The following is a 23,909-nucleotide window of genomic DNA, read 5'->3' as shown; positions in this document are numbered from 1 at the left end:
CGCGCCTAGGAAAACCCGGCTTAACGCTCTGTTGGCAACATCACGACTTATAGCTTCTTTTTGAACAGTTTCGGCTCCAGGCAGTCTGATCTCAGGCAGTACCGTATGTTAAATGAAATGAAATTATATTTATTCGTCTATAGACATTATATAAATGCATGAGACACAGTCAAATTATATAAATACATGCTGGAAGAGGCACAAGTCAAGTTCAGTCAACTAATATAATAAGTAAACAATTAGTTTACAATGTTTTAGGATACCTAAACTTACACATCATGCAAATAAATAATGGTACAAAAGCAGAAACATCTTACAAACCAGTAGTAGGAAACTGCCCTTCACTTTAGAAACACGGCATCTGGGAATAGAGCTGGTTGTTGTTTCTTAAATTGTGACCGTGAAGCTGCCCTCTTATTTTAAAATCAGCTAAATTCTCTTTTACGTAGAGGAGGGAGCTCAATATGTAGTTTCCATAGACTGTCAGGACGCCAAGCTCTTGAAATAAAGGTTAGGTTTGCAGTGTTGCCTTTACTCAGCTCCTGTCATAATCCTCAATACCATCTTCTGGAGCAGGAGGACTCTCTCACATGAGATGGTTTTGAGGATTATTTCCTCAATTCTAGGGATATAGCCCTCCAATTCGAAGGATATAAAGCTACGTACGATTTCTTATGACTCTATTTGAGAAATTATCTTTAAATGGAATTCTCCTTAAGTTAATAACAGGGGAGTATGTTTTATCTATAATAAAAGACAACACAAGGAAGTATGGGGTTTCTTGCAAACTAAGGAAATGATAAGTCAAATCAATCACAGCAAACAGCAATTCTTTACAACTAACTAAGAGGAAAAAAAGAAAAAGCCATTATCTATACTCAATGACCAAACAATGGTTAATCACTGCCACTGCTGCAAATGATTGGCATCGTGCGTGGCTTTTCTCTTGGTCTATCTGCAGTACCCAGCCCAATCGTAATTTTCAATGTACAGTTTTTCTGTCTAAGGTCGAATGTCGTCTGCTCTGTTTGTTTTTAGTCGTTTCTGGTGTTGACAGTTGTGTTCAGGTTAGTTAGGTAGGTGAAGGTTGATTGGTATTGTGAATTTGGTTATTCAAGGCTAAAAGGAAATATAATAAAAATTGTTTGTTTATGAATTGAAAAAGTCCAACAAGACAATGGCTCAAAACAGGAGAAGGCAACCTGGACTCGAATTAGGAGTAATCCTACTAATGTCAGAAATGTTTAATATTGGATTTGGAACTATACCTAGGGTTACATTATTTAGTATTCTTGGACAAGTAAGTATATATAATTTTAAAATTGTCTTAGCACACATTATTAGTTAAAAAGTTATAACTACGTTTGCGGATGATTTCAGATTGTAAAATCAGTAGCCTCTTGGACTTAGAAGTTAAAGAGAAATAATCTGAATGGTAGGCATAACTACAAACTGCATAAATTACCTAGCACGATCTGAATACATTCAGCTAACTCGCAGCTTTTAACCATGTAACATAATTTTCCCTTAAATAATATTGTGATGTAATATTCAGAGGGGCTGATGTAATATGCTCATAACTTGCTCGTTAATGAGAGTGTAGCCTAAATAATTTAAACTGTTTAGTTTCTAGGCACCAGGCAGTAAATGTAATTTTTTTAACTATTGAAGGAAATAGGCCTAGTCAACCCATTTCCATGCTTAAGCTACCTAATCAAAGTAGGCCTTAACTCTCCTCACTCAATTATCAAACAAAAACAGTTCGTGTACTGGTGAAATTACCTGCTGTCAAGTGATCCTTGTGACCTTGAAAGGCGACCGGTATCGATCCTCACGTGATCATCTTCAGGCGGACATCGTCATCGCCTTTTTGTTCTTGCAAACACATAGTTTTTTAAAAAAACATTGAGATTTACAGTCTTATTAAAATTTATGTTCTTAATAGTTTTTAAAAGTTTTATTTTGACGTCCTTGTAAGTAATCTAATCCATCATATTGCAGGTCCTTCTCTATCTTGGAGTCATAAACGTACCTTGGAGCAAGTATGATGTCTGTATTAGTGCTGATGCAATTCTCAATCACAAAGACTACAAAAGGTTCATATTCTCCACATTTGAACACGCAGATGATATGCATTTGTATTACAACATGGTGTCTTTCTTAATAAAAGGCCGTACATTGGAAAACCGCTATGGGAGCTCAAACTTTGCTCTCCTACTGGCATTTTTGACATTGCTCACTAATTCTTTTTATATTGCTCTTGCTAAATTTGGGAGTGAATTCTTGGAGGACTATTCAATGATGAAATCCTGTGCAATTGGCTTCTCAGGTTAGTAGGCTACTGTAGGCACCGGTATCTATTTTTTTAGGAACCGTACAGTATTCAAGGATATCAAATATATCTGTATCCAAGGATAGGACGGTCAAATGGAGAAAGATTTAAGTTAAGTTAGTTGTTATTTTAGTTAACTAATGTTTTACAATGCCAATCAAGGGCAGCGATAAAGTGGCTGTCCCCCTCTAGGCTATGGTTTTGAGTTATTTATCGAAAAATTGATGTAGGCCTGATATTACTCATGTAATAGGTATTCAATCCCATGTCTTGTGGGTAGTTTTTAACCGGCCCTAATATTGGCTGATCTCTATCATTTAATTAAAAACACCCACTATATTACCTTCAACATAGCAGCAAACATAAGCAATAGTTAAAACTAATGTTATTTAAATAGGGAATACATTTGAAATTATTAAGTTAAATAGTACAATTCATTACATTACTAATACCTCAATTTCACTGGAGCCAAGTGCTGGAAAATCACTTTTGGTACGAGTAATGAACAAAACTTCTGATAAAAACGCAAAAATGCACAACTACAGAAAACCAGACCTCAGTAATATTAAAACCATTATTTTTCACAATGAAACTTTTTAAATACAGAAATCAAAGAAAATGAAGAATCTTACTCCCAGGGCCATGCATATCTAAGAAGATATTTGGCCGCACCAAAGTTAAACCTACATAACAGCTTAAAAATTAGAAATACAAGGTTTTGTTGTACGGTACTGTGCAGTTTTCATTACTTAGTCATGCAGTTCATTACTACATACTTAAGTCACTTAATTTATTTACCTAGTTACCGGTACACATTTTGTACCGGTCTGTAAACTTTCTGTATTCCTCTTCCCCGTGATTTCTCTGGTAGAAGATGTTGAAGTTAAATATCTTTGAAGCTTTTTTAGTTAAACCATCAGGAATGTTAAGACACATCAAAAAATAAGTTTAGGTATGCCTGTTTCAACTATCATTGATATAACCTGTTATCAAAAATGGCTTTCGGTACGGAGTGATAAAAGAATCTATTATATTTTTAAAAAAATGAGGTTTATTTTCCCAGTCTGTTTGGCTCTCCTACCTGACCGATTTTGATAATTTTGTTTTAAATTAAAGCTATGCACTCACAAATTTGCCATCAAGCATCGTCATTCATTTATCTGACATATATTTTGAGCTATGCACAAAAGCAACTTCGTCCCTGTACATTTCTTAGGCGAGTTCAATTTAGTTTTTCTTTTCCAAGTTCATTTGGCTTTTCTACTCAACAGATTCTCATCTTAGGTCCGCACACAGATTTTTTATCAAGAATAATCATTAATTTATCCACTGAATCAGTTAAGTGCAAGATACTGTATTACTCAATTAAAAAACATTTTATTACCATTATTGTGAATTTTATGTTGACCTGGTCAACGCTAGGTTTTGCTGCTAGTATTTTAGTAAAAATCCAATGATGTAAATGGAAATTCACTTAAGTCTGCAGGTTTGCTGCAGTAGGGGTATATTCCTATGTTTTAAGTTTGAAAAATGTATTTTCCCCAAACATTATTTAGGAATAGGTAGTTTTTTTTGTTTGTTTTTTTAGCAGAGCACTGCTAACTAGCAAATCTATTTTGTCTCAAATTTGTCTACTCTTTGCAGGCGTTCTGTTTGCCCTGAAGGTAATCACTACAGCTGAGACGGGCCCGGGTACAGCCTACATAATGGGTATCCCAGTTCCGAGCAAATACGCGGCTTGGGCCGAACTTGTAGCCATCCATCTACTCGTACCCAATGCATCGTTCCTGGGCCATCTAGCTGGCATATTGGCTGGGTGTGCTTACATGAGCACTCCAATAGGCCGAGTGGTGGACTCGATCATTGCTAACATCACAGGTAAAATTAATGAATTCCATGTTGATGGTCTCTAGATTGCTGTTATGACTAAGATATTGGTACAGTCCACTCTTGGTAATTCAAACACTCAATAAATAAAAAAACTTTCGATAATTAAAAATAAAAGCCCAGTCCACAAAGAATCTCTCAATAATTTGAATTTTTACCATGCATTTTGATACACACAGTATTTTGAAGTCAAAATAGAGGGCAGGCCAATTTGGATTCAAAGTCAGGAATCCCTTCCTCTTATAACAGGAATCTACACATCCTGTTCCCACAGTAGCTTTGGACATTTTGATGTTTAGTTAGAGCAGTAGTTATTGTCTGGTAGACGGTGTTTGCGGTCAAGCACAATTTTGAGGTTAGGTTCCTTTCACAATGCTTACGGTACCTACATTTATTATCGTTATTCTATTGCATGTCATTAGATCCAAGTCTAAACACCACACTACAATAAATTTGTAACAATCCCTACCACCGCTAAAATAATAATCTGAAAACAAATTATACCAGATTGAAGTATAACACTGGCACAATAAGTGGAAAGCAAAACAACGTCTCATGGCAGTGGCTAATCTCGTACTTTAACGATAGTTTGTAAATGGTGTTTTGATGAGTGAGTATACTCGTCGCGCGTCACTGGAAAGCGGTGACGAGAAAGTCATGCGCAGTGATCGTGTTTTAAAACCTAGTTTTGTAGTTTGCTAAGTTCCGTATTGTTGAAGCCTTTTGCTGTGTGGTACTGTGGCCGAATCTAAATTTGTTGTATCATGGTACCTAAGTATAAATACAAATCCTTTTCGATTGCGGAAAACAATTCAAATTTATTTGCTTAGCTCACCAATTTCGAATTAACAAGAGTCTACTGTACTAATGTACCTCATTTAGACTTTTTAGATATAAAGAAAGCTTTTGACACGGTAGACCATAAAATCATGTTGGAAAAACTTTACTATAGTGGAATAAGAGGGAATGTATTAAAATGGTTTGAAAGCTATTTGGAAAACAGAAAACAATTAGTCAAAATTAATGATACTCTAAGTGAATTGGGTTGCATTACTAGTGGGGTGCCCCAGGGTTCGGTCTTGGGTGCAACTTTATTCTTAATTTACATTAATGACTTGTGTAATGCAACATTGCATGGGAAGATTACCTCCTTCGCTGATGACACTGCCCTTTGCTATGTCAGAGATAGCTTAACTGACATAAAACACAAAATGACCTCAGATCTTAAAGCTCTTCAATGGTGGTTCACCAAAAATAACATGTTGCTAAGTCCAGAAAAAACCAAATTTATTAATTTTTCACTAAGAAATGAAATGCGATTTGATGGTGATATTATTTACACTTGCACTAAATGTTTGTGCTCAGGTACTCAGTGTGCTGATAAGTGTGCTGTAGTTCAGCAAACCAATAGTATAAAGTATCTAGGCTTAGTCCTGGATCAAGAGGTTAGCTGGGTTAATCACATAAATATTTTAAAAAGGAAACTAAACAGTACATTGAGATATTTTTATTTTTTACAGGACATTTGTCCAGAAAATGTTTTGAGACTTTTATACTTTGCACTTGTAAATAGTAGATTAGACTATGGACTTTTTTGCTGGGGTGGTACCTTTGAATCTAAACTGAAACCTATTTACATAATACAAAAAAAGTTTATCAGGGTAATTAAGAAAAAGAGCAAAATGGAACCATCACAACCTCTTTTCTTAGACTTAAAAATTCTCCCTTTAAAATGTATGTATTTACACAAAGTCTTAAAAATGTTTTATGAGTTAAGTGGAGATTTCAGGAAGCTTAATAATACTTATAAAGAAAGATTAAGGAACCCTGAGCGTGCACTTGTGCCTAGGCCTAATTTAACTTTTTTCCTTAATAGTTACTGTTTTGTAGGTCCTAAGCTTTTTTGTAAATTACCTGAAAATATTTTAAATTGTAAAACTTTAGGTGGATTTTCAAAGAAACTAAAGACTTGGCTATTGACAGTTGATAATTTGGAATGTATAGTTAAAGTTTATGTATGATTTAATTCTATAATTTTATGATAATTTTCTTTATGTTTGAATTCGAATTAATGTACACGAATCCTAGCAGTTGTGAACAGAGATAAGATGATGTTATGGTTTTACTATAACAACAAGTGGGTCAGGAATAAAGCTTAAGAAACTATCCTGCGTATTCCTTTATCAAAATAATTAGATAAGGAACCTCCACACAGGCAATGCCTTTGGAGGCCCTAAATTTTCTTGAGAGACGATAACTGTTGTATAATATCTAGATGATGATTTTATGTTTTGTTTAGTTTCTATAATATGTAATAGCTAGAAATGAATTTTAGGTTAATTAATTAGTATGAAGTTAATCAATTTGATTTATTTTACAAATGAAAACACAACAGTATCTATGTTTATAATTTACGCTTTTGTAATATTTATGTAACATTGGTAACATGTACAATAACTTTGTAACATTGCTTTCAAGAAAATAAATTCATTCTTATTCTTATTCTTATTCATTATGTAATTGAACTTGACATGTCCAAACAAGTTGGATTACATGACTAGATTAATTAGAATCATTATTAGTAACACTATTGCTTTTGTTTAAAAAGTTTATTTGTGGAAATTTTTGAACACAATTAAATATTTTTTTACAATGTTTTGGGATCTGTAAGATAATCTGATCCTGTTCTCAATTGAGGAAGCACTTAAAACATAACAAGATTAGTGCACTAACCAGATAATAATTTCCAATACATTTAAATATTTCTTGATCAACATAAAACATAACACTAGTAAATTCCATAATAACGATGTACCATAACAATAAGGGTCTAACTTACAATTGTTGTGAGGATAAAAAGTTTACCTGTATAGGAAAGATTTCACTCTGTCAGAAGAAACAGAAAACTTCACAATATTCAACTTTTCTTATTCAGGTATCAATTATCAATTATTTGAGATGGGGACGCCACTATGTGCGTATTTTAACCCAAATATGAGTGAAGGATGAGTGTAGGATGAGTGGCGCGATCTTGTAGTCTTGTTAGTGACGAAGGCCGACATGTTCCTTAGACACAGCTGTTAATTAATAGCCCATACAGCTAATGGCAACTAAGTAATGGTAAGCGCTATCCTCACATTCTATGAGTACTCTTTGCTTTCAAAAGGAAGGTTTATAATAAACGCTATCTAGTGACTCTAGAGAACACAGAAGACACACCTATCTTCCTGCTTATTTAGAATTAGAATGTTTTTATATGTATGTTGATATTACCTACATTAGTGAAATTAACTTATTGTTACACCATATATCTTGTTGTTAGGTTGGCCAATGTTCCATGAAACGGGAAGCAGTTATCAACATCATCAATCTTACCAATCCAGCAGTTCTCACGAACGCTCAAGTAGTGGATTTGACTCTGCTGGATTCCAACCAGGGTCAAACGGAAGAGGCTTCGGCACCAACAACTTTGGATTTGGGAATGGGATATTTGGAACCGGCTTTGGGAATGGTGGATTCGGATCAGGATTTGGAAATGGTGGATTCGGATCAGGCTTTGGTAATGGTGGATTTGGATCAGGCTTTGGAAATGGTGGATTCGGATCAGGATTTGGAAATGGCGGTTTCGGACCCAACCTGTTTCAAAGGCACACTCCAAGAGAGCAAGAATATGGTTGGAGATATTAATAGATGACTGTTAATTTTTCATGATTGGTTACCTAATCTGTAAATATTTTAATTTATTTGTACATATGTTATTTCCTAAGACAAAATTATTTTATAAATAAATGTTTAATTTTTTAACAAGTATTTTGATAATCATTACCGTTATAGAATCCAAACCTAAGAAAGAAAGGTTAGTTAAATCATATTTATGAAGTAATAATATGTAATTGGTCTAAAACAACTTGTAGTGTAGAATGAATATCCACAGCATGACTTATTGCTTTGCTAATGAATATCCACAGCATGACTTATTGCTTTGCTAATCCAAGTCGTTGCGGGGAGTGCAACGCCCTCCTGGCCAATGATAACACTAAGTGATTACTATAAGGTTTTTACTACTCCCTTACTTTTATCTTCTTGCATACTCATTAATCATTTTGTACATTATATTTTGTTGGCATACACTAAAAGCTTGAATTGAGCCGAACAACACTTTAATGTTTAAATTATAACTATTACATTAAAGGTAATTAATTTTTGCAATTGATGTTCTGATTTGATTGTATTACTTATTTTAATTAAAGGTCAAAATAAATATTTATATAAGAATCAGGTATATTAACTGCATACATGGTTATTATATCATGTAACACTGTTTGAGAAAGAAAGAATAACTTTAAGGGATTCACATAAATTATTCTACACAAAGCGTACTTTGAGGAACCAATGATATTTTCTTCATCCTCACCAATAACGTAGGCTACTTATACTTATAATGATCAAAAGAAAAATATAAAACTCATTAAATAATGCTAAACTGGTTTAAAGAACAGACAAAATTTTACAAAACATTTTATTTGTATTAAACTCATAGACATTAATACATAGAATATGTTTTTACACAGTCTGCCTATCTAATGACTGACGAGTATTTTACTGTACATTACAATATGGGCACCACACATATAACAAATATTTCAGTATTAGACAGTTTATCAAATATTGCATTACACTGAGTCTACTCCGATCTAAAGTCTACGACTACACGATATTTAAAAATATAACCTATACCATAAACTCCGTAAATTAATTTGGTAATACTGACTAGCTTAAGAGACATTTGATTGTGAAGCATCAGGTTTCCGTTGACTAGAATTTTGCTCGTAACTAATTGAATAAAGCATATCGTGTTTGGTTATAAAACTCTTTAAATACATAACAAAATAAATCTACTTTAACATTTGCTTCTACGTTTGGCAAGATTATCTTTATATCACATCTATAAAAATTCCCTGAAGTATTGCAGTCGCTACATACAGGTGACTTTATAAATTGTCGATTTCTTCTGTTAATTTTTTTTTAAGCTACAGAGTTATTTGTTTCACAAACGACTGGTGGATGAAACACAATTTTAAACATAACAAATGCCCATTTTCACTCTTGCTTCAAAGTTACAAGTAAATAACTATATTTATATGAAAATAAATAGGAAAATAGATATTCATTGACATACCTTAACCATAAACAAGTACATCCCTTAGCAGCTATTAAATGTTATTGTAAGATTGTACTTAAGGGACGTTTGTTTTCTTGCAAATACCATATTTAAATAAAACTAAACATTCACAATAACAATAGGTAACGTGAAAATAGTAGCTTTCAAATTATTGATCATGTTTTTAAACTGGTAAAATGAATCTCTTCTCACATCCTTTATGAGAATTACATTTACGAATCTAAGGAGTAAAAATTTAACCACCCAACTGTGTTAAGATAATTTTCTTACCTGTAGAACATAAGGATCAAATGGCTTCAAATGAAAACAAACTCTCACAATTAATTCATTAAAGTTTCAAGTTTGAACAACATGCTGCACAGTACTAATATATTACATCGATGAATTATTATTCCCATTTCTTCCATAGAAAAAAAGACAGGTGTATTTGCTCTTGCCTGCTATTTCAAAGAAGCATTGGGTAAGACCATACAGAACAAGAATGAACGGAACTGAATAATTACCAGTGATGGCAGAATGCAAACCCATCATAGGCAGTTTTTTTTTGCAGTCAGTTGCAGTACAATAGTATATTTCGTACCTAGGGCCGAAAATGAGGTTTTGCCGGCTCGAGATAATTTTTAAGTTTGAGAAGAAGTCGAGAACTTAAACCGATCAAGAGCTGCAAAACCATTTCGGTCCGCGGTACGAACGCTATTTTTCACCACACTATACTTTATTACCACTATTTACCACAATAATAATGCACACTGACAGTCACCACAACTAAAACTTTAAGGTCATTTGAAGGAATAATTTGAGGTATCGGCAAGAAAATAATAAATAGTTGCTAGGCAGCGGTGACAATAGAACAATTCTATTGCAATGCTATGGATGCTACTTTAAGAAAGTAAACGGTCAGCTTATTTTGCGGCCCTAGGGATGTAAAAACCTGCTCGGTCCCCAAACGACGATGATAGCCAGCAAAATGTAACTTTCAGCCACCAATTAACCTATGTAAAACAGTTAAAAACATCATAGTGTGGTGAAAACATCTTTAACTGTTAAGCTAATATTTGATTTTTTTAAACCAAAGGTTTTTGATCGTACAGTTCATTTCACAAATTAACCTTGCATCTTTTTTTGCAATTGAAAACAAATACAACCTTATGAGCTAAACGTTGTTCATAACTAAACCCTAGCAAAATATCTCTCCCGGTTTACTATGCCTACACGCTTGGCTTACAATGTTACTCTTTGGATTGTTTGGTTCTGGAAGAGTCTACTTGGTTTCATCCCCGGACGATTCTTCTTCTTCTTCTTGCTCGGGAGTCGGTAGTTCGCCAGACTCGTGTTTAGCAACATGATTCATTAGTAGTTTCTTGCGGTTGGTGCCATAGCTACAGTGTTCGCAGTTGAACTGTTTGGCCTGTGGAATAGGAAATCTTTTTAGTGCTTACACAAGTGGAATTTTATAAGGATCACAAATGTTCATGGTAAAGAATATAAAACACTCAAACTTTTTTGTATATGCTAATGATTGAACCCATGTACCTCTTGCACTGAAGTCTGACTATAACTACTAAGCTAGAAACATGACCATCAAAGATAAAAAAGGATTAGTTATAGAATGCACACAGTGTAGATAAAACTGTAAATTTTCAATTTGACATAAATCTGATAATTAGTGTATATTCAAGAGGTTGAAGGCCAATCTTTTTCCATAATTATTTTATTCAATTGAGGAAAAGAATCGATGGGTACTTTTGTTAAGCTTTCAACTACCCCTAAGTTATTTCTATAAAAACTGCCGACAACTTAAATGCAGGGATAAAATTCCCATCTAGTTTTATCAACAAGGGTTATTTATTATATTACTCTTCCCACCAGGTATGTAAAGCCTAATAAAAACGGGATCCATCCTGCTATTTGAGGTGGATTCATCCCTCCAATGCAGCAGGCGTGCCTGGAAACTGCTAAAAAATCTCAGTAACGACCCATCTGCACCGAAGAACCCGCTCACAAATGTTACGCCGGATCAGATTGCACATCAGCTGCTCATTAATGGGAAACACCATTCAAAAAGTAAGAACATGAAGATCGAAAGGGAAGTCGAAGATGAGCAGCATTCTTTGGAGACCCCTTTTACAGCTGATGAACTCTACACTGCAATTCAGCAATTGAAAAACAATAAGGCTGCTGGACCTGATGAGATAAGAACAGAGCAAATTAAGAACTTTGGTGCTGCGACAGTCACCTGGGTTTTGGACCTCATGAACGACTGCATTACATCCATGCAGATCCCAAAAACATGGAGGAAGGCACGAGTAGTAGCCGTCCTGAAGCCGGGCAAGGAGCCAACTGATGCAAGAAACTTCCGTCCTGTTTCCTTGTTGTGTCACCTATACAGGGTGATTGATATAAGTGTGCCAGCCGTTTTATTCGAAAACTATAAGAGATATCAAAAAAAGTTAAATGGTAAGTGCCTTGGATTTTTTATTTAAAAAATTTTAGTCAAAGTCAAAAAAATATTTTAGCCACCATTTTTCCAATATGGCCGCCAACTTTGATTTTTCTTATGGAACATCCTGTATTTTATGATGTATTCTGGTAGAAAATGTGATTTTAAGACGATTTTATTCTTGTGATTTTTTTCATAAACCTAACCATTTCAAAGATAATAATGGTTAAAGTTTTGAAATTTTTGCATGAGAAAGAGTTTTGATACAGGCCTAAGCAAGCATGCCAGCTGTTTTATTCGAAAACCATTCAAAATTTCACAACTTAAACCATTATTATCTTTGAAACGGTTAGGTTTATGAAAAAAATGACAAGAATAAAATCGTCTTAAAATTACATTTTCTACCAGAATACATCATAAAATACAGGGTGTTATGTAAGAAAAATCAAAGTTGGCGGCCATATTGGAAAAATGGCGGCTAAAATAATTTTTTCGACTTTACTACAATTTTTTAAATAAAAAGTCCAAGGCACTTACCATTTAACTTTTTTTGATATCTCTTATGGTTTTCGAATAAAACGGCTGGCACACTTATATCAATCACCCTGTATAAAGCTTTGGAACGTATGGTGTTAAATCGAATTTCCACAACAGTAGATGCATCTTTAATACGAGAACAAGCCGGCTTCAGACCCGGAAGATCCTGCACGAGCCAAGTCCTCAATCTAACACAACACATTGAGGATGGCTTTGAGCGGAAACAGATTACGGGAGTTGCCTTCATTGACCTTAGCGCTGCTTACGATACCATTAACCATAACAGGCTTGTATGTAAGACCTACAAACTAACTAAAGACTATAAATTGACAAGGCTTATTCAATGTATTCTGCAAAACAGACGCTTCTATGTTACTCTCCAAAATAAAAACAGCCGCTGGAGAAACCAAAAGAACGGCCTTCCAAAAGGTAGCGTACTGGCCCCTTTGCTGTATAATATTTACACTAATGATCAGCCTATACAGCGTAATACTAAGCAGTTCATCTATGCTGACGATACAGCGGTAGCAGCTCAAGAGCATACATTTGAGGAGGTGGAGAATACGTTGACAAAAACTCTGGAAAAACTTGGAAGCTACTATGATGAGAACCATCTTAAGCCTAACCCAACCAAAACCCAGGTATGCGCTTTCCACCTACGGAACAGAGAGGCAAAAAGAAAGTTAAGGGTACTGTGGAGAGGACAAGAACTCGAACATAATGACTATCCTCAATATCTAGGTGTGAAGCTGGACAGAGCATTGACTTTTAAACAACACTGCCTTGCTACTAGGCAAAAAGTGTGCTCCCGAAATAATATCATTCGGAAACTTACCAACACATCCTGGGGAGCACAACCACAGGTGCTACGCACTTCTGCTCTTGCTCTTAGCTTCTCAGCAGCAGAGTACGCAGCACCAGTGTGGAGAAACTCTGCCCATGCAAAGCAGGTAAACATAGCCATCAACGAAACTGCAAGGATCGTGTCAGGATGCTTAAAACCAACCCCAGTGGACAGTATATACCCTCTCATTGGGGTAGCTCCACCATATATAAGGAGAAACGTGGCAGCCGCAGTAGAACTACAGAAGCAAGTGACCGACCACCGTCATCCACTATATGGGCATCAACAGCAGCCCTCTAGACTCAGGTCAAGAAAGAGTTTCCTCAAAACCACTGAGATACATTCAGTAACACCGGAAGTATTAAGGCTTCAGCTATGGAGGCAGGAGGCTCAACAGCCACCAGTAGAACTCAGAGAGGAACTCCCTGCAGGCTGTCACCTGCCTTACCCCACATGGAGGACCCTAAATAGATTGCGAAGTGGGGTTTCGAGGTGCAAAGTAAACCTCATGAGGTGGGGGTACTATGAAGGAGAACCAAACTGCACATGTGGGGCCCCTCAGGACCATGAACATCTACTAGTTTGTCCAGATATGGACAGAACATGCACCTGGCTCGATCTTAAGGAGGCAAATGACGAAGCCATATATGTGGCAGATTATTGGAAAAATTATCTAATTGAGCTGGTGTTTTTATCCGGACACGGAAAGTAAGTAAGTATCCCTCCAATCCTCCCCCAGGGACCACCTCTGCCCGGAACTGTTATATGTTTCCCATTTGTAGGTCTCGGAAATAGATCTTGGTTGTCTTTGCAACAATGTGTACTTAAATGTATTTTATTATCTACTTAAGTGATTTAGGCCTACCTTGGTATGACTAAACAGATGACTCTTGAGATTGCCTGATTGAGAGAACGTGTCTCCACAGATGATGCACTTGTAAGGCTTCTCCTTAGTGTGCGTTCGCATGTGGTTGACTAACGCACTGCTCACGGTGAATCTCTGTTTGCACACGGTGCACGGGTACGGCTTGTGACCAGAGTGTTTGCGCATGTGAATGCCGAGATCACCTTTTTGAGAACACCTGAGAAACAATTTCATAATCGTTATTTTTTATATTTGGACCTTACTTGTTTATTTATTTAGACCATATAATTTGCACATTAATCCGAAAGGTTTATGTTATGACTTGGTCCTAACCTAACCCAACCAAAAATATCCTAATTCTGAACAGAATTTGTAAATAATAATTATCATTTAAACCTAAAAAATTATAGTAATAGTGATAAATTGTTTTAAAAGTACATACAATTGTGTATATAAGCGGTGATAATTTGTTTCAAGATTTTGGTAAACTTTGTACAAAAGTATGGGTTTTCCCCGGGGTGTTTCCTCATATGAGCCCTCAGTGTGCTGGTGTAGGGACTCTTGTAATCACAGTAGGTACACTTGTAAGGTCGTTCACCCGTGTGTCTCCTTACCTGTAGTCACACTTGGTACAGAAGTATGGTTTTTCCCCAGTGTGTTTCCTCATATGAGCCCTCAGAGTGCTAGTGTAGGGACTCTTGTAATCACAGTAGGTACACTTGTAAGGTCGTTCACCCGTGTTTCTCCTTACCTGTAGTCACACTTGGTACAGAAGTATGGTTTTTCCCCGGTGTGTTTCCTCATATGAGCCCTCAGTGTGCTTGTGTAGGGACTCTTGTAATCACAGTAGGTACACTTGTAAGGTCGTTCACCCGTGTGTCTCCTTACCTGTAGTCACACTTGGTACAGAAGTATGGTTTTTCCCCGGTGTGTTTCCTCATATGAGCCCTCAGTGTGCTTGTGTAGGGACTCTTATAATCACAGTAGGTACACTTGTAAGGTCGTTCACCCGTGTCTCCTTACCTGTAGTCACACTTGGTACAGAAGTATGGTTTTCCCCCAGTGTGTTTCCTCATATGAGCCCTCAGTGTGCTAGTGTAGGGGCTCTTGTAATCACAGTAGGTACACTTGTAAGGTCGTTCACCTGTGTGTCTCCTTACCTATAGTCACACTTGGTACAGAAGTATGGTTTTTCCCCAGTGTGTTTCCTCATATGAGCCCTCAGTGTGCTAGTGTAGGGGCTCTTGTAATCACAGCAGGTACACTTGTAAGGTCGTTCACCCGTGTGTCTCCTTACCTATAGTCACACTTGGTACAGAAGTATGGTTTTTCCCCAGTGTGTTTCCTCATATGAGCCCTCAGTGTGCTAGTGTAGGGGCTCTTGTAATCACAGTAGGTACACTTGTAAGGTCGTTCACCTGTGTGTCTCCTTACCTATAGTCACACTTGGTACAGAAGTATGGTTTTTCCCCAGTGTGTTTCCTCATATGAGCCCTCAGTGTGCTAGTGTAGGGGCTCTTGTAATCACAGTAGGTACACTTGTAAGGTCGTTCACCCGTGTCTCCTTACCTGTAGTCAGACTTGGTACAGAAGTATGGTTTTCCCCGGTGTGTTTCCTCATATGAGCCCTCAGTGTGCTGGTGTAGGGACTCTTGTAATCACAGTAGGTACACTTGTAAGGTCGTTCACCCGTGTCTCCTTACCTGTAGTCACACTTGGTACAGAAGTATGGTTTTTCCCCAGTGTGTTTCCTCATATGAGCCCTCAGTGTGCTAGTGTAGGGGCTCTTGTAATCACAGCAGGTACACTTTCATATGAGTCCTCAGTGTGCTGGTGTAGGGACTCTTGTAATCACAGTAGGTACACTTGTAAGGTCGTTCACCCGTGTCTCCTTACCTGTAGTCACACTTGGTACAGAAGTATGGTTTTTTCCCAGTGTGTTTCCTCATATGAGCCCTCAGTGTGCTGGTGTAGGGACTCTTGTAATCACAGTAGGTACACTTGTAAGGTCGTTCACCTGTGTGTCTCCTTACCTGTAGTCACACTTGGTACAGAAGTATGGTTTTTCCCCGGTGTGTTTCCTCATATGAGCCCTCAGTGTGCTAGTGTAGGGGCTCTTGTAATCACAGTAGGTACACTTGTAAGGTCGTTCACCTGTGTGTCTCCTTACCTGTAGTCACACTTGGTACAGAAGTATGGTTTTTCCCCGGTGTGTTTCCTCATATGAGCCCTCAGTGTGCTGGTGTAGGGACTCTTGTAATCACAGTAGGTACACTTGTAAGGTCGTTCACCCGTGTGTCTTCTTACATGACTCTTTATACTGCCTCTGTCTGCAGCCTACAACATAACGACACATTATTGTACAGCAGAGCTTGAATAAATAAATCAAATAAGGTCAAAAATTCAAACTATCTATACATTTGAGGTTAAGAATTTAACAAAGAGCACAGTCATAGGTTTTTTTTTCTGAGGATAAAAGGGTTACCGAATGGGGAAGAGGTTTAGGTAAGCCTACTTTCTATCTTAGAAAAATATGTCATATAAATCTAGAACAAGTTTATATTACAAACCAATAAACTTAATGAGAGGCTACCAATAGAAACCAGATTGTTACCTTATAATCGCAGTACGGACAGACATAAGGTTTTTCTCCAGTGTGGCGGCGAACATGCTTGGCGAGATTCCCTGGACTTCTGCACTTGTACTCGCAGTATTCACAAAGGTAGAACTTCACTCCGTTTTCATCTTTTATGTATCTAACGGCTCTCGGTCCTCTTGTCCTTCTCACGATGGTTTTGCCATCAAAGTATGGCATCTGGTTTGGTAGGTACATATCTGGAAATAATTTTAGACATAATAAACTATAACAAAAATAGTCATGTTTATCTCATCATACAGAATTCAGTAAAAAGACAGTGTAAAGTATTAAAGTCTTTGGAAAATAAATGCTTCTTGTTAGGGAAATAAAACAAATAACTGGGATGACTTGCAAATTAATCAATGTTTGGATCTTCCATTTGGAAGTAGTGTTACCTTAGGTCATCTCATCTTAAGAAACATGGACTCGTGGACATTTAAAAAATAAGATTTTGGGCAAATCCTAAACCTGTCCAAAAAATATTGTGAATAGAGAATTAAAAATAACAGTGAACTTAGGACCTGTATGAAGCATCTGGCATGAATCCTGAGGCAAATTCAGACACCTGAATCAGACTGGGAATGAAGCTACAATAAAACAAATAGAAAAGGAAAATCTGGATAGAACAAGTAACAAAAGACTTGTTGTAAATTGTTGATTGAAGAAGATTGGAAGTGTACGCATTTTGTTAGGCCAAATATCTTCTTGGGTGTAACCACAGGAGAGTAAGAGTATCAAGTAGAAATATACATTTACCAAATGCCCCCGTGGGAGCCAGAAGGCTTGGAAGATCAGGAAACCCTATCAGCTCTCGGCTAGCTAACATGTAGTCAGCCAAGACATCGGTGAAATTCCAATCCTGCAACAGAAATATAAAATGTATAACAATTAAAAGAGTAATTAGCCTCATGTAATTTGTTACACATGTTTCCTTGTCGAATATATCAAGTGCTTTTATTTCTTTTTGCACTTTATAGGTTTAAAATTGTACCCAGCTGTCCTTGATGGCCTTAAATGATTCTGACTTAGAAACCAGCTGATCTTGGTCAATAACAAAGCTGTCATCTCAGTTATAAATCCACCCAACACTCATTCTAACCTTAAAATACATATTCAGGTGTGTCAGCGTTGCAAAATATCTCCAAACAAATTATCAATCTTGTTCTAGCCTGAAGTAATGTGATGAACAATCCAGAGCTGGTGCCTAGCGTCCTAGGATAAAATAAAATCACTTAACTAGCCAACAGCTGATCAAAAATTTTTCTTTTCCATCACCTGTACCCAGCGCCTCCACCCCTTTGTGATATGCAGGACACCCTCTCACCCTTCGTTATCTTGCATATACACATGGGAGTGCAACTTTAGTGGAACCCGGATCTTCAACCTTATATAAACTTTAGTTAGGAGTTTGAAGGCTGTTAAATGAGAGGACCATATTAAATTCAAAGTACTGAACCTTTTTAGTATCTCAAAGCAATTAATTATTCAATACAACTATAAAACAATTATTAACAACAAACCCACTAATGAATGGCTGGTCGGAAACGTCCTGGAGGCAACTAGAACTCTGAGTAAAAAATCCCCAAAAACTAATATACTTCTCGTAATTTATATCAAACAAAATATTCAACCCAAAAGAAATTCCCTTATCAAAATCACGAATCATATTTAACTTTTAATCCCCTTAAAATATAATTTCCCCTTACAAAAACTCTCGACTAAAGGGCCTAACCCTAAGATAGAGCAACCAGTACTCACCCAACTCTTCTGGGCATCCTACCCTAGCCAACTAACCCCTTCTCTACTTCAGGTGGCCTATTTATTGAAACTGATAGTTACTGAGTGGAAAGTTAAAATGTTTGACCTCACAAGTGCATAAAGTGGTTACCTCTTTGACTATAATTTCCACTTCAGGTTCAAACAAATTCTGCGATATCATGCTGGACTCATCGCAATACTGCTTTTTGAAAACAGCATCCAACCTGCAAAATTGAAGACGTGAATGAGTGCAACATTTTCAAGCTTTTAGAAAACATAGCCTACATACTCTAAGAAATTTAATGAAAATAATTTTATAGATTTCTATAGGGTCAATCACTTACTCAGTTGGTGATATTAAGAACCTTAGCTGGCAAGCAGAATAAGCTATAGGTGTCCGTAGCCTTAAAAAAAAAAAATCCATAGGCCTACAGTATCTGTTTGAATGGATACCAGCTGGATATAGAGTAAACTATTTACAGATATTAAACTTAGTTAATCTGGCTTACCCGTGGAATTCTGATGAAGGGTCGGATGGACTGATTTTGTGGACTGTAATTTCACTACCAAATGCATTGTGCATGTTCAATCTGAAACAATAAATCTTTGGAACAATTTATTTTTTAAATAAGTATACCTACAACTAGGCCTACCTTGTACAGTTTCACTTAGATCCTCATTTTACCGAGTTGGTTACTAGGAGGTTGTTATCTTGCGACAGAAATGATTGTCTTAAATAGTTTGTTCAATCTTCTCACAATCCATGTGTTAGGGATTTAACTTACTGAACAAGTTTCTTTCAAGATTAGCCTTGAAGGCTGAAAAGTTTTTAGATTCAATTCTAGTTTTAGAAGAGGAACAACTTTCTTTAAATTATGCTAAGAATATTTAAATTGTAGAATGTTGGGCACACGTACCCTCATTGCTGGTAGGCTACGAGTCAAATGGTTTAACTTAATTAACACGTAGATTTCTCTATTATTTACTATTTCTATTTACTGTTTTTTCTGACTATTTTTGTAAATACTATTAGGTGAGGTTAATAAAGATTCATTACATACACTTGATGGGCACTAAGGCTATCTGATTCATAAACGATTCATCCAGTTGTTGCTCGCTAACCGATTCATCCAATGGTTACTTTAATTTTCATCCGGACGAACCATCCATTCTATCATTATGTGAATCGGACGAATTACCTCTATCTAACTGTAAAAGCACCTGTTCCAAAACTGCATTCAATTGAAAAACTATCCGTCCCGCATTTTCATTCCTTTAAACTACGAATTGGTTATTCGATTACTGATACTGTTCTTGATTAAATTGTGAAATAAATGTATCCTTGTAGGCCTATTTGCATCAATGAGTTAGTATTTAACTAGGCTATTACTTTTTCAGTTAAGTACCTTTAATTTATTTTTTTCAATAGTTTAACAATACACAGAGGATACGCGTCCGGTAACCAGACGTGGATTAGGCGTCCGGTAACCAGACGTGGATTAGGCGTCCGGTAGGGGGTCTCGGAACGCCATTACCACAATGATACGATGTTCAGCCATCAGTGTTCGTGGAGTAGTGGATAGAGTGCTCGGCTGAAATGCGAGAGGTCCCCGGTTCGAAACCAATCGGTATCTTTAACTTTTTGTCACAGATTTTGCTTTGAATGTAATTTCTTCTTAACTGTACATCTTTTGTTAGAATTTTCGGCATTTATAATTTTATGTTATGAAGAGAATTGAACCTTCATTTGATTTTTTTCACTATCAGCAAATTTGGTTGGTTAGGTTAGGTTATGACAGTAACTGCCGGACGCCTAATCTACGTCCGGTTACCGGTCGCGTATCCTCTGCGTTAACAATAACTTGTACATAACTTAAACTGATGGAGGTATTAATTACAGTACAGTACAAATAGATTAAATTAATAACTTGCTATCATTTATAATAACAGCTTTGTTAACTTACCTATCCTAAGGTGTATATTACGTACCGTACAGCCATATTACGTAAAATAAATCTAATACGTGGTCATAAATTATTAGCCACAAGATTAAATAATATATTAATATTAATAACCAAACAAACAGAGAATATTAATAAATTATTCTCTGGTCGGATAGTTTAATCTACATGGTATCTGGCAACAGTGCGGGCTCACACACTCCCCAGCCCACTACACCTACCCTAGGAAACCATCGGATTAATTTGTACTTTTTGTCAGTACTTCCCTTTTAAATTCCCAACAAAAATTAGTAAGTAGGCTTAAGTTTAGATTCACAACATAAACCTGCCACAATACATCACATTGGCCAGCCTGTTGACTAAAAAATACCATAAGCTTAAGGACACTCACGTGCACAGTGATTGTGGACTCGAAACTAGGCCTTCATGATAACATTACGTCATCAGTTTTTAACAAACCATCTTAAGTTAAGAGCTTAAAGTAGGATGGTGAAAATAAAGGTTCAACATACCTTGAGAGTTTTTAACTTTAAGCTAGGCTTAGGCCAAAAATACACTCTTTTTCCACTGGTTTAGCAACGGTTTTGGAAATAACAAGTTCCATGTGATAGGATAAGTAACAAGCGGGATAGACTAAATAAAAAAAACATAATTTTAAAATAAACAATAACAATTTACCTAGCTAGGCCCTAGGTAACGCTAAAATGTAACTTAACTTATGTCTATTTACTTTGCATTGTAAATATTGTGAGTAAATTAAGTTGTGTATTTTAGACCCTGATTTTAAAGATGATGATAATGATAAGTTTTGTTTCTCTAACCCTAAGCTAGGATTTAAAAATCGAATCACATAACCTATAGAAAATCAATACTAACAAGCATACATTTCACTTTTCATAGGAGAAAGCAGAAAGGATAAAGCTTGATACAGATAACCTTTTAAAAGGAAGAATTAACTTACATTTAAAACTTAGTCTAATTTAAAATGTTATGACACTACACCCAATCATGCAAATTCACTTAATAAAAAAGTATTTAAACAGCAAAACTTTTAAATTAGCAGTAATGAATTGAAAATTCTCTAGTGAGAGGTATGGATGACACCAAACTAATCTATAAAATTAATTTTAGGGACTATTTTGTGCGAAAAAAGAGAAAAGGAAAGGGGTGAGGGGAAAGCAATTAAATGAAAACAAAATGAAAAGAAAATAATATTGACAAATGTCAGCTGTCAGTATTCAGTGACATTTCGATTGCTTTGCCAGATTGTGGACTAGCATACTATATAAATGTTTACTAGTACAACAATAATATATCTTTTTAACATAAATATACGTAATTAAAAAGTTTGTTTTCTCTTGTATGCTGTCTCTTAATTTTTTTAGGCCCTAATTAAAATTTATATTGAAACTAGTCGTGTAAGACTTATGGACTTAAATAAAAGAGTATTTAATATTGAATCCATGCTTTAATTGAAGAGAGAAGAAGGAAAGTTTATCATTAACACCACCTTGAAGGATTTATCAAGGAGTATCCGTCAAAGAGTTATCCATTGGAAACAAAAGGTAAAACGATGTTGTTTTGCTCTTTGAATTAATTTCGAGAAGCATTGGCTCGCGCATGATTATATAGTAATCGGTTCGGATGTCCACTGTCAGCCCATGCATAAAAAAACTAACTTTTTACATTAAATGGCACGCCCGGCTTAGAACCATAAGAAATAACAGTTGTAACTTTAACGCCAGTCAGTAATCAGGATCGAAGATCGATCCGGTGGGAACGCGCCAAGGCGCCACCACGTCAACCCGCCACCAAGTCAACCCGCCATCAAAAAGAAGAAGAAGTTTGAGGTGGCGGGTTGACGTGGTGGCTCGTTGTCGGGTTGGCACGTTGACTCTAGGGTGCACGACAACCCGCCACCTCGGAAAAATGTGTGGTGGCGGGTTGTCGTGGTGGCACGTTGTCATGGTGGTGCGTAGACATGTTCATACACGTCAACCAGCCACCTCTTTAGTGTGGTGGCGGGTTGACGTGGTGGCTGGTTGACGTCTACGTGCGAGGTGGTGGGTTGACGACACCGAACATTAAGCGTACACGACAACCCGCCACCTGATAAAATAGTGATGGCGGGTTGACGTGGTGGCACGTTGTCGCTTACATGCGAGGTGGTGGGTTGACGAGAGTTAACATGTGGCGTACACGACAACCCGCCATCTTTGTTGGCAAAAGCCGCTGTTGTCTGTGTATTATAAAATGCATCACTTTTTGCAGTTTACCTGGACTTGTGTTATCTAGTTTACTGTTAAGTTAACTAGACATTAGTTATTGTGAATTCATTGTGGTGAAAATAATAATACATTTAACCAAAAACATAAAACAAAATATACATCGTTGATACAGAGAACAACAGACTAAAATGTAATTTGTGTGGACTAGCGCGCACCTGTTTTTTCTATTTAGAAGAATTTGAGAAAGGATAAAGAACTAGACTCGACCCAACCGGTAACGTACTTTGACCTCTTGAGTCAAGGGTATTGCCCAGAGAAGTTTATACCAGACAGATATATTCCAAAAATATCATTAGGAGATATCTTAAACCAAGATTTCTATTGAATTTATCATGCTCTGCTTGAAATTCCATTTCATGCTTCAGGAAATACCGTACCGTTACTTTGGTATTATTCGGAGGCCACTTGTTTTCTAGAGGGATTTTTTTTACCTAAGACAAAAAAAAACACATAACTAGAAAGAACATACTTTAATTAGCTTACTGTCCAAATATGATTGCAATATTGCAATTAGCGGTTTTTGAGTTCTGCCTCCCAGAAGGCAAGATTGAGTTGAATACGTCACCGCCCCTAGCTTCCACACGAACTCCGCCGAATAGATACTGAGTAAATACTGCACGCTGTAGCGGTTATGTTAGGTTGGGTTTCCTCGTTTCATTATGAATCTAACAATACAACATATGAGTGACGATACCTGAGATACAGGCGGTGACAGGTGATGCGCGCGCTCCGGCCATTGGTCAACGACCTGACCTTGGCCTACTTGGAGGGGATTTGTCGATGGTATGACTCATCTGGTATCATCTGGACTGGGACGGGTGGCGTCGTCCTGTAATCCAGCTACTAGGAGGTCACGAATTGTGGATAATTATAGGAATGCACTGTGGATGGGAAACTCCCTGGTGTGGATTAACGTCCGCACTAGTGAGTATTACGACTATCCGCAGTACTATCCTGATAATTAGACCAATTCGTATATACCAAGGAAAAAATGTGGTTCGGATTCCACTATAAACTGTAGGTCCCTTAGTTGCCATTAGCTGTTTGGGCTATTAATTAACAGCTGTGTCTAAGGAATGTCGGCCTTAGTCACTAACAAGACTACAAGATCGCGCCACTCATCCTACACTCATCTCCATTCATACTTGGCTTAAAATACCTACATTGTATGGTCGCC

General features: G+C 36.7%; 1 protein-coding gene and 1 pseudogene across 1 annotated transcript; one reads left to right on the top strand and one right to left on the bottom strand.

The window, feature by feature from the left end:
* The first annotated feature begins 1,069 nt into the window (after window positions 1–1,069).
* On the top strand, window positions 1,070–7,982 carry LOC129005672 (rhomboid-related protein 4-like). The gene is made up of 4 exons (XM_054434633.1): window positions 1,070–1,300; window positions 2,002–2,329; window positions 3,977–4,210; window positions 7,542–7,982. Exons 1-4 carry the CDS (start codon window positions 1,178–1,180, stop codon window positions 7,904–7,906), a joined length of 1,050 nt encoding a protein of 349 aa, XP_054290608.1. The 5' UTR covers window positions 1,070–1,177; the 3' UTR covers window positions 7,907–7,982.
* Window positions 7,983–8,724: 742 nt separating this feature from the next.
* LOC129005662 (zinc finger protein 883-like) lies at window positions 8,725–21,621 on the bottom strand (annotated as a pseudogene).
* Window positions 21,622–23,909: the final 2,288 nt, after the last annotated feature.

The sequence above is a fragment of the Macrosteles quadrilineatus genome, unplaced genomic scaffold (assembly GCF_028750875.1).
Source record: "Macrosteles quadrilineatus isolate MER2022 unplaced genomic scaffold, UCM_ALF_1.0 Scaffold_30__1_contigs__length_1495292, whole genome shotgun sequence".
Lineage (NCBI taxonomy): Eukaryota > Metazoa > Arthropoda > Insecta > Hemiptera > Cicadellidae > Macrosteles > Macrosteles quadrilineatus.
Note: the sequence above shows the minus strand (reverse complement) of the source record. Positions and strands in the feature narration are given on the sequence as shown.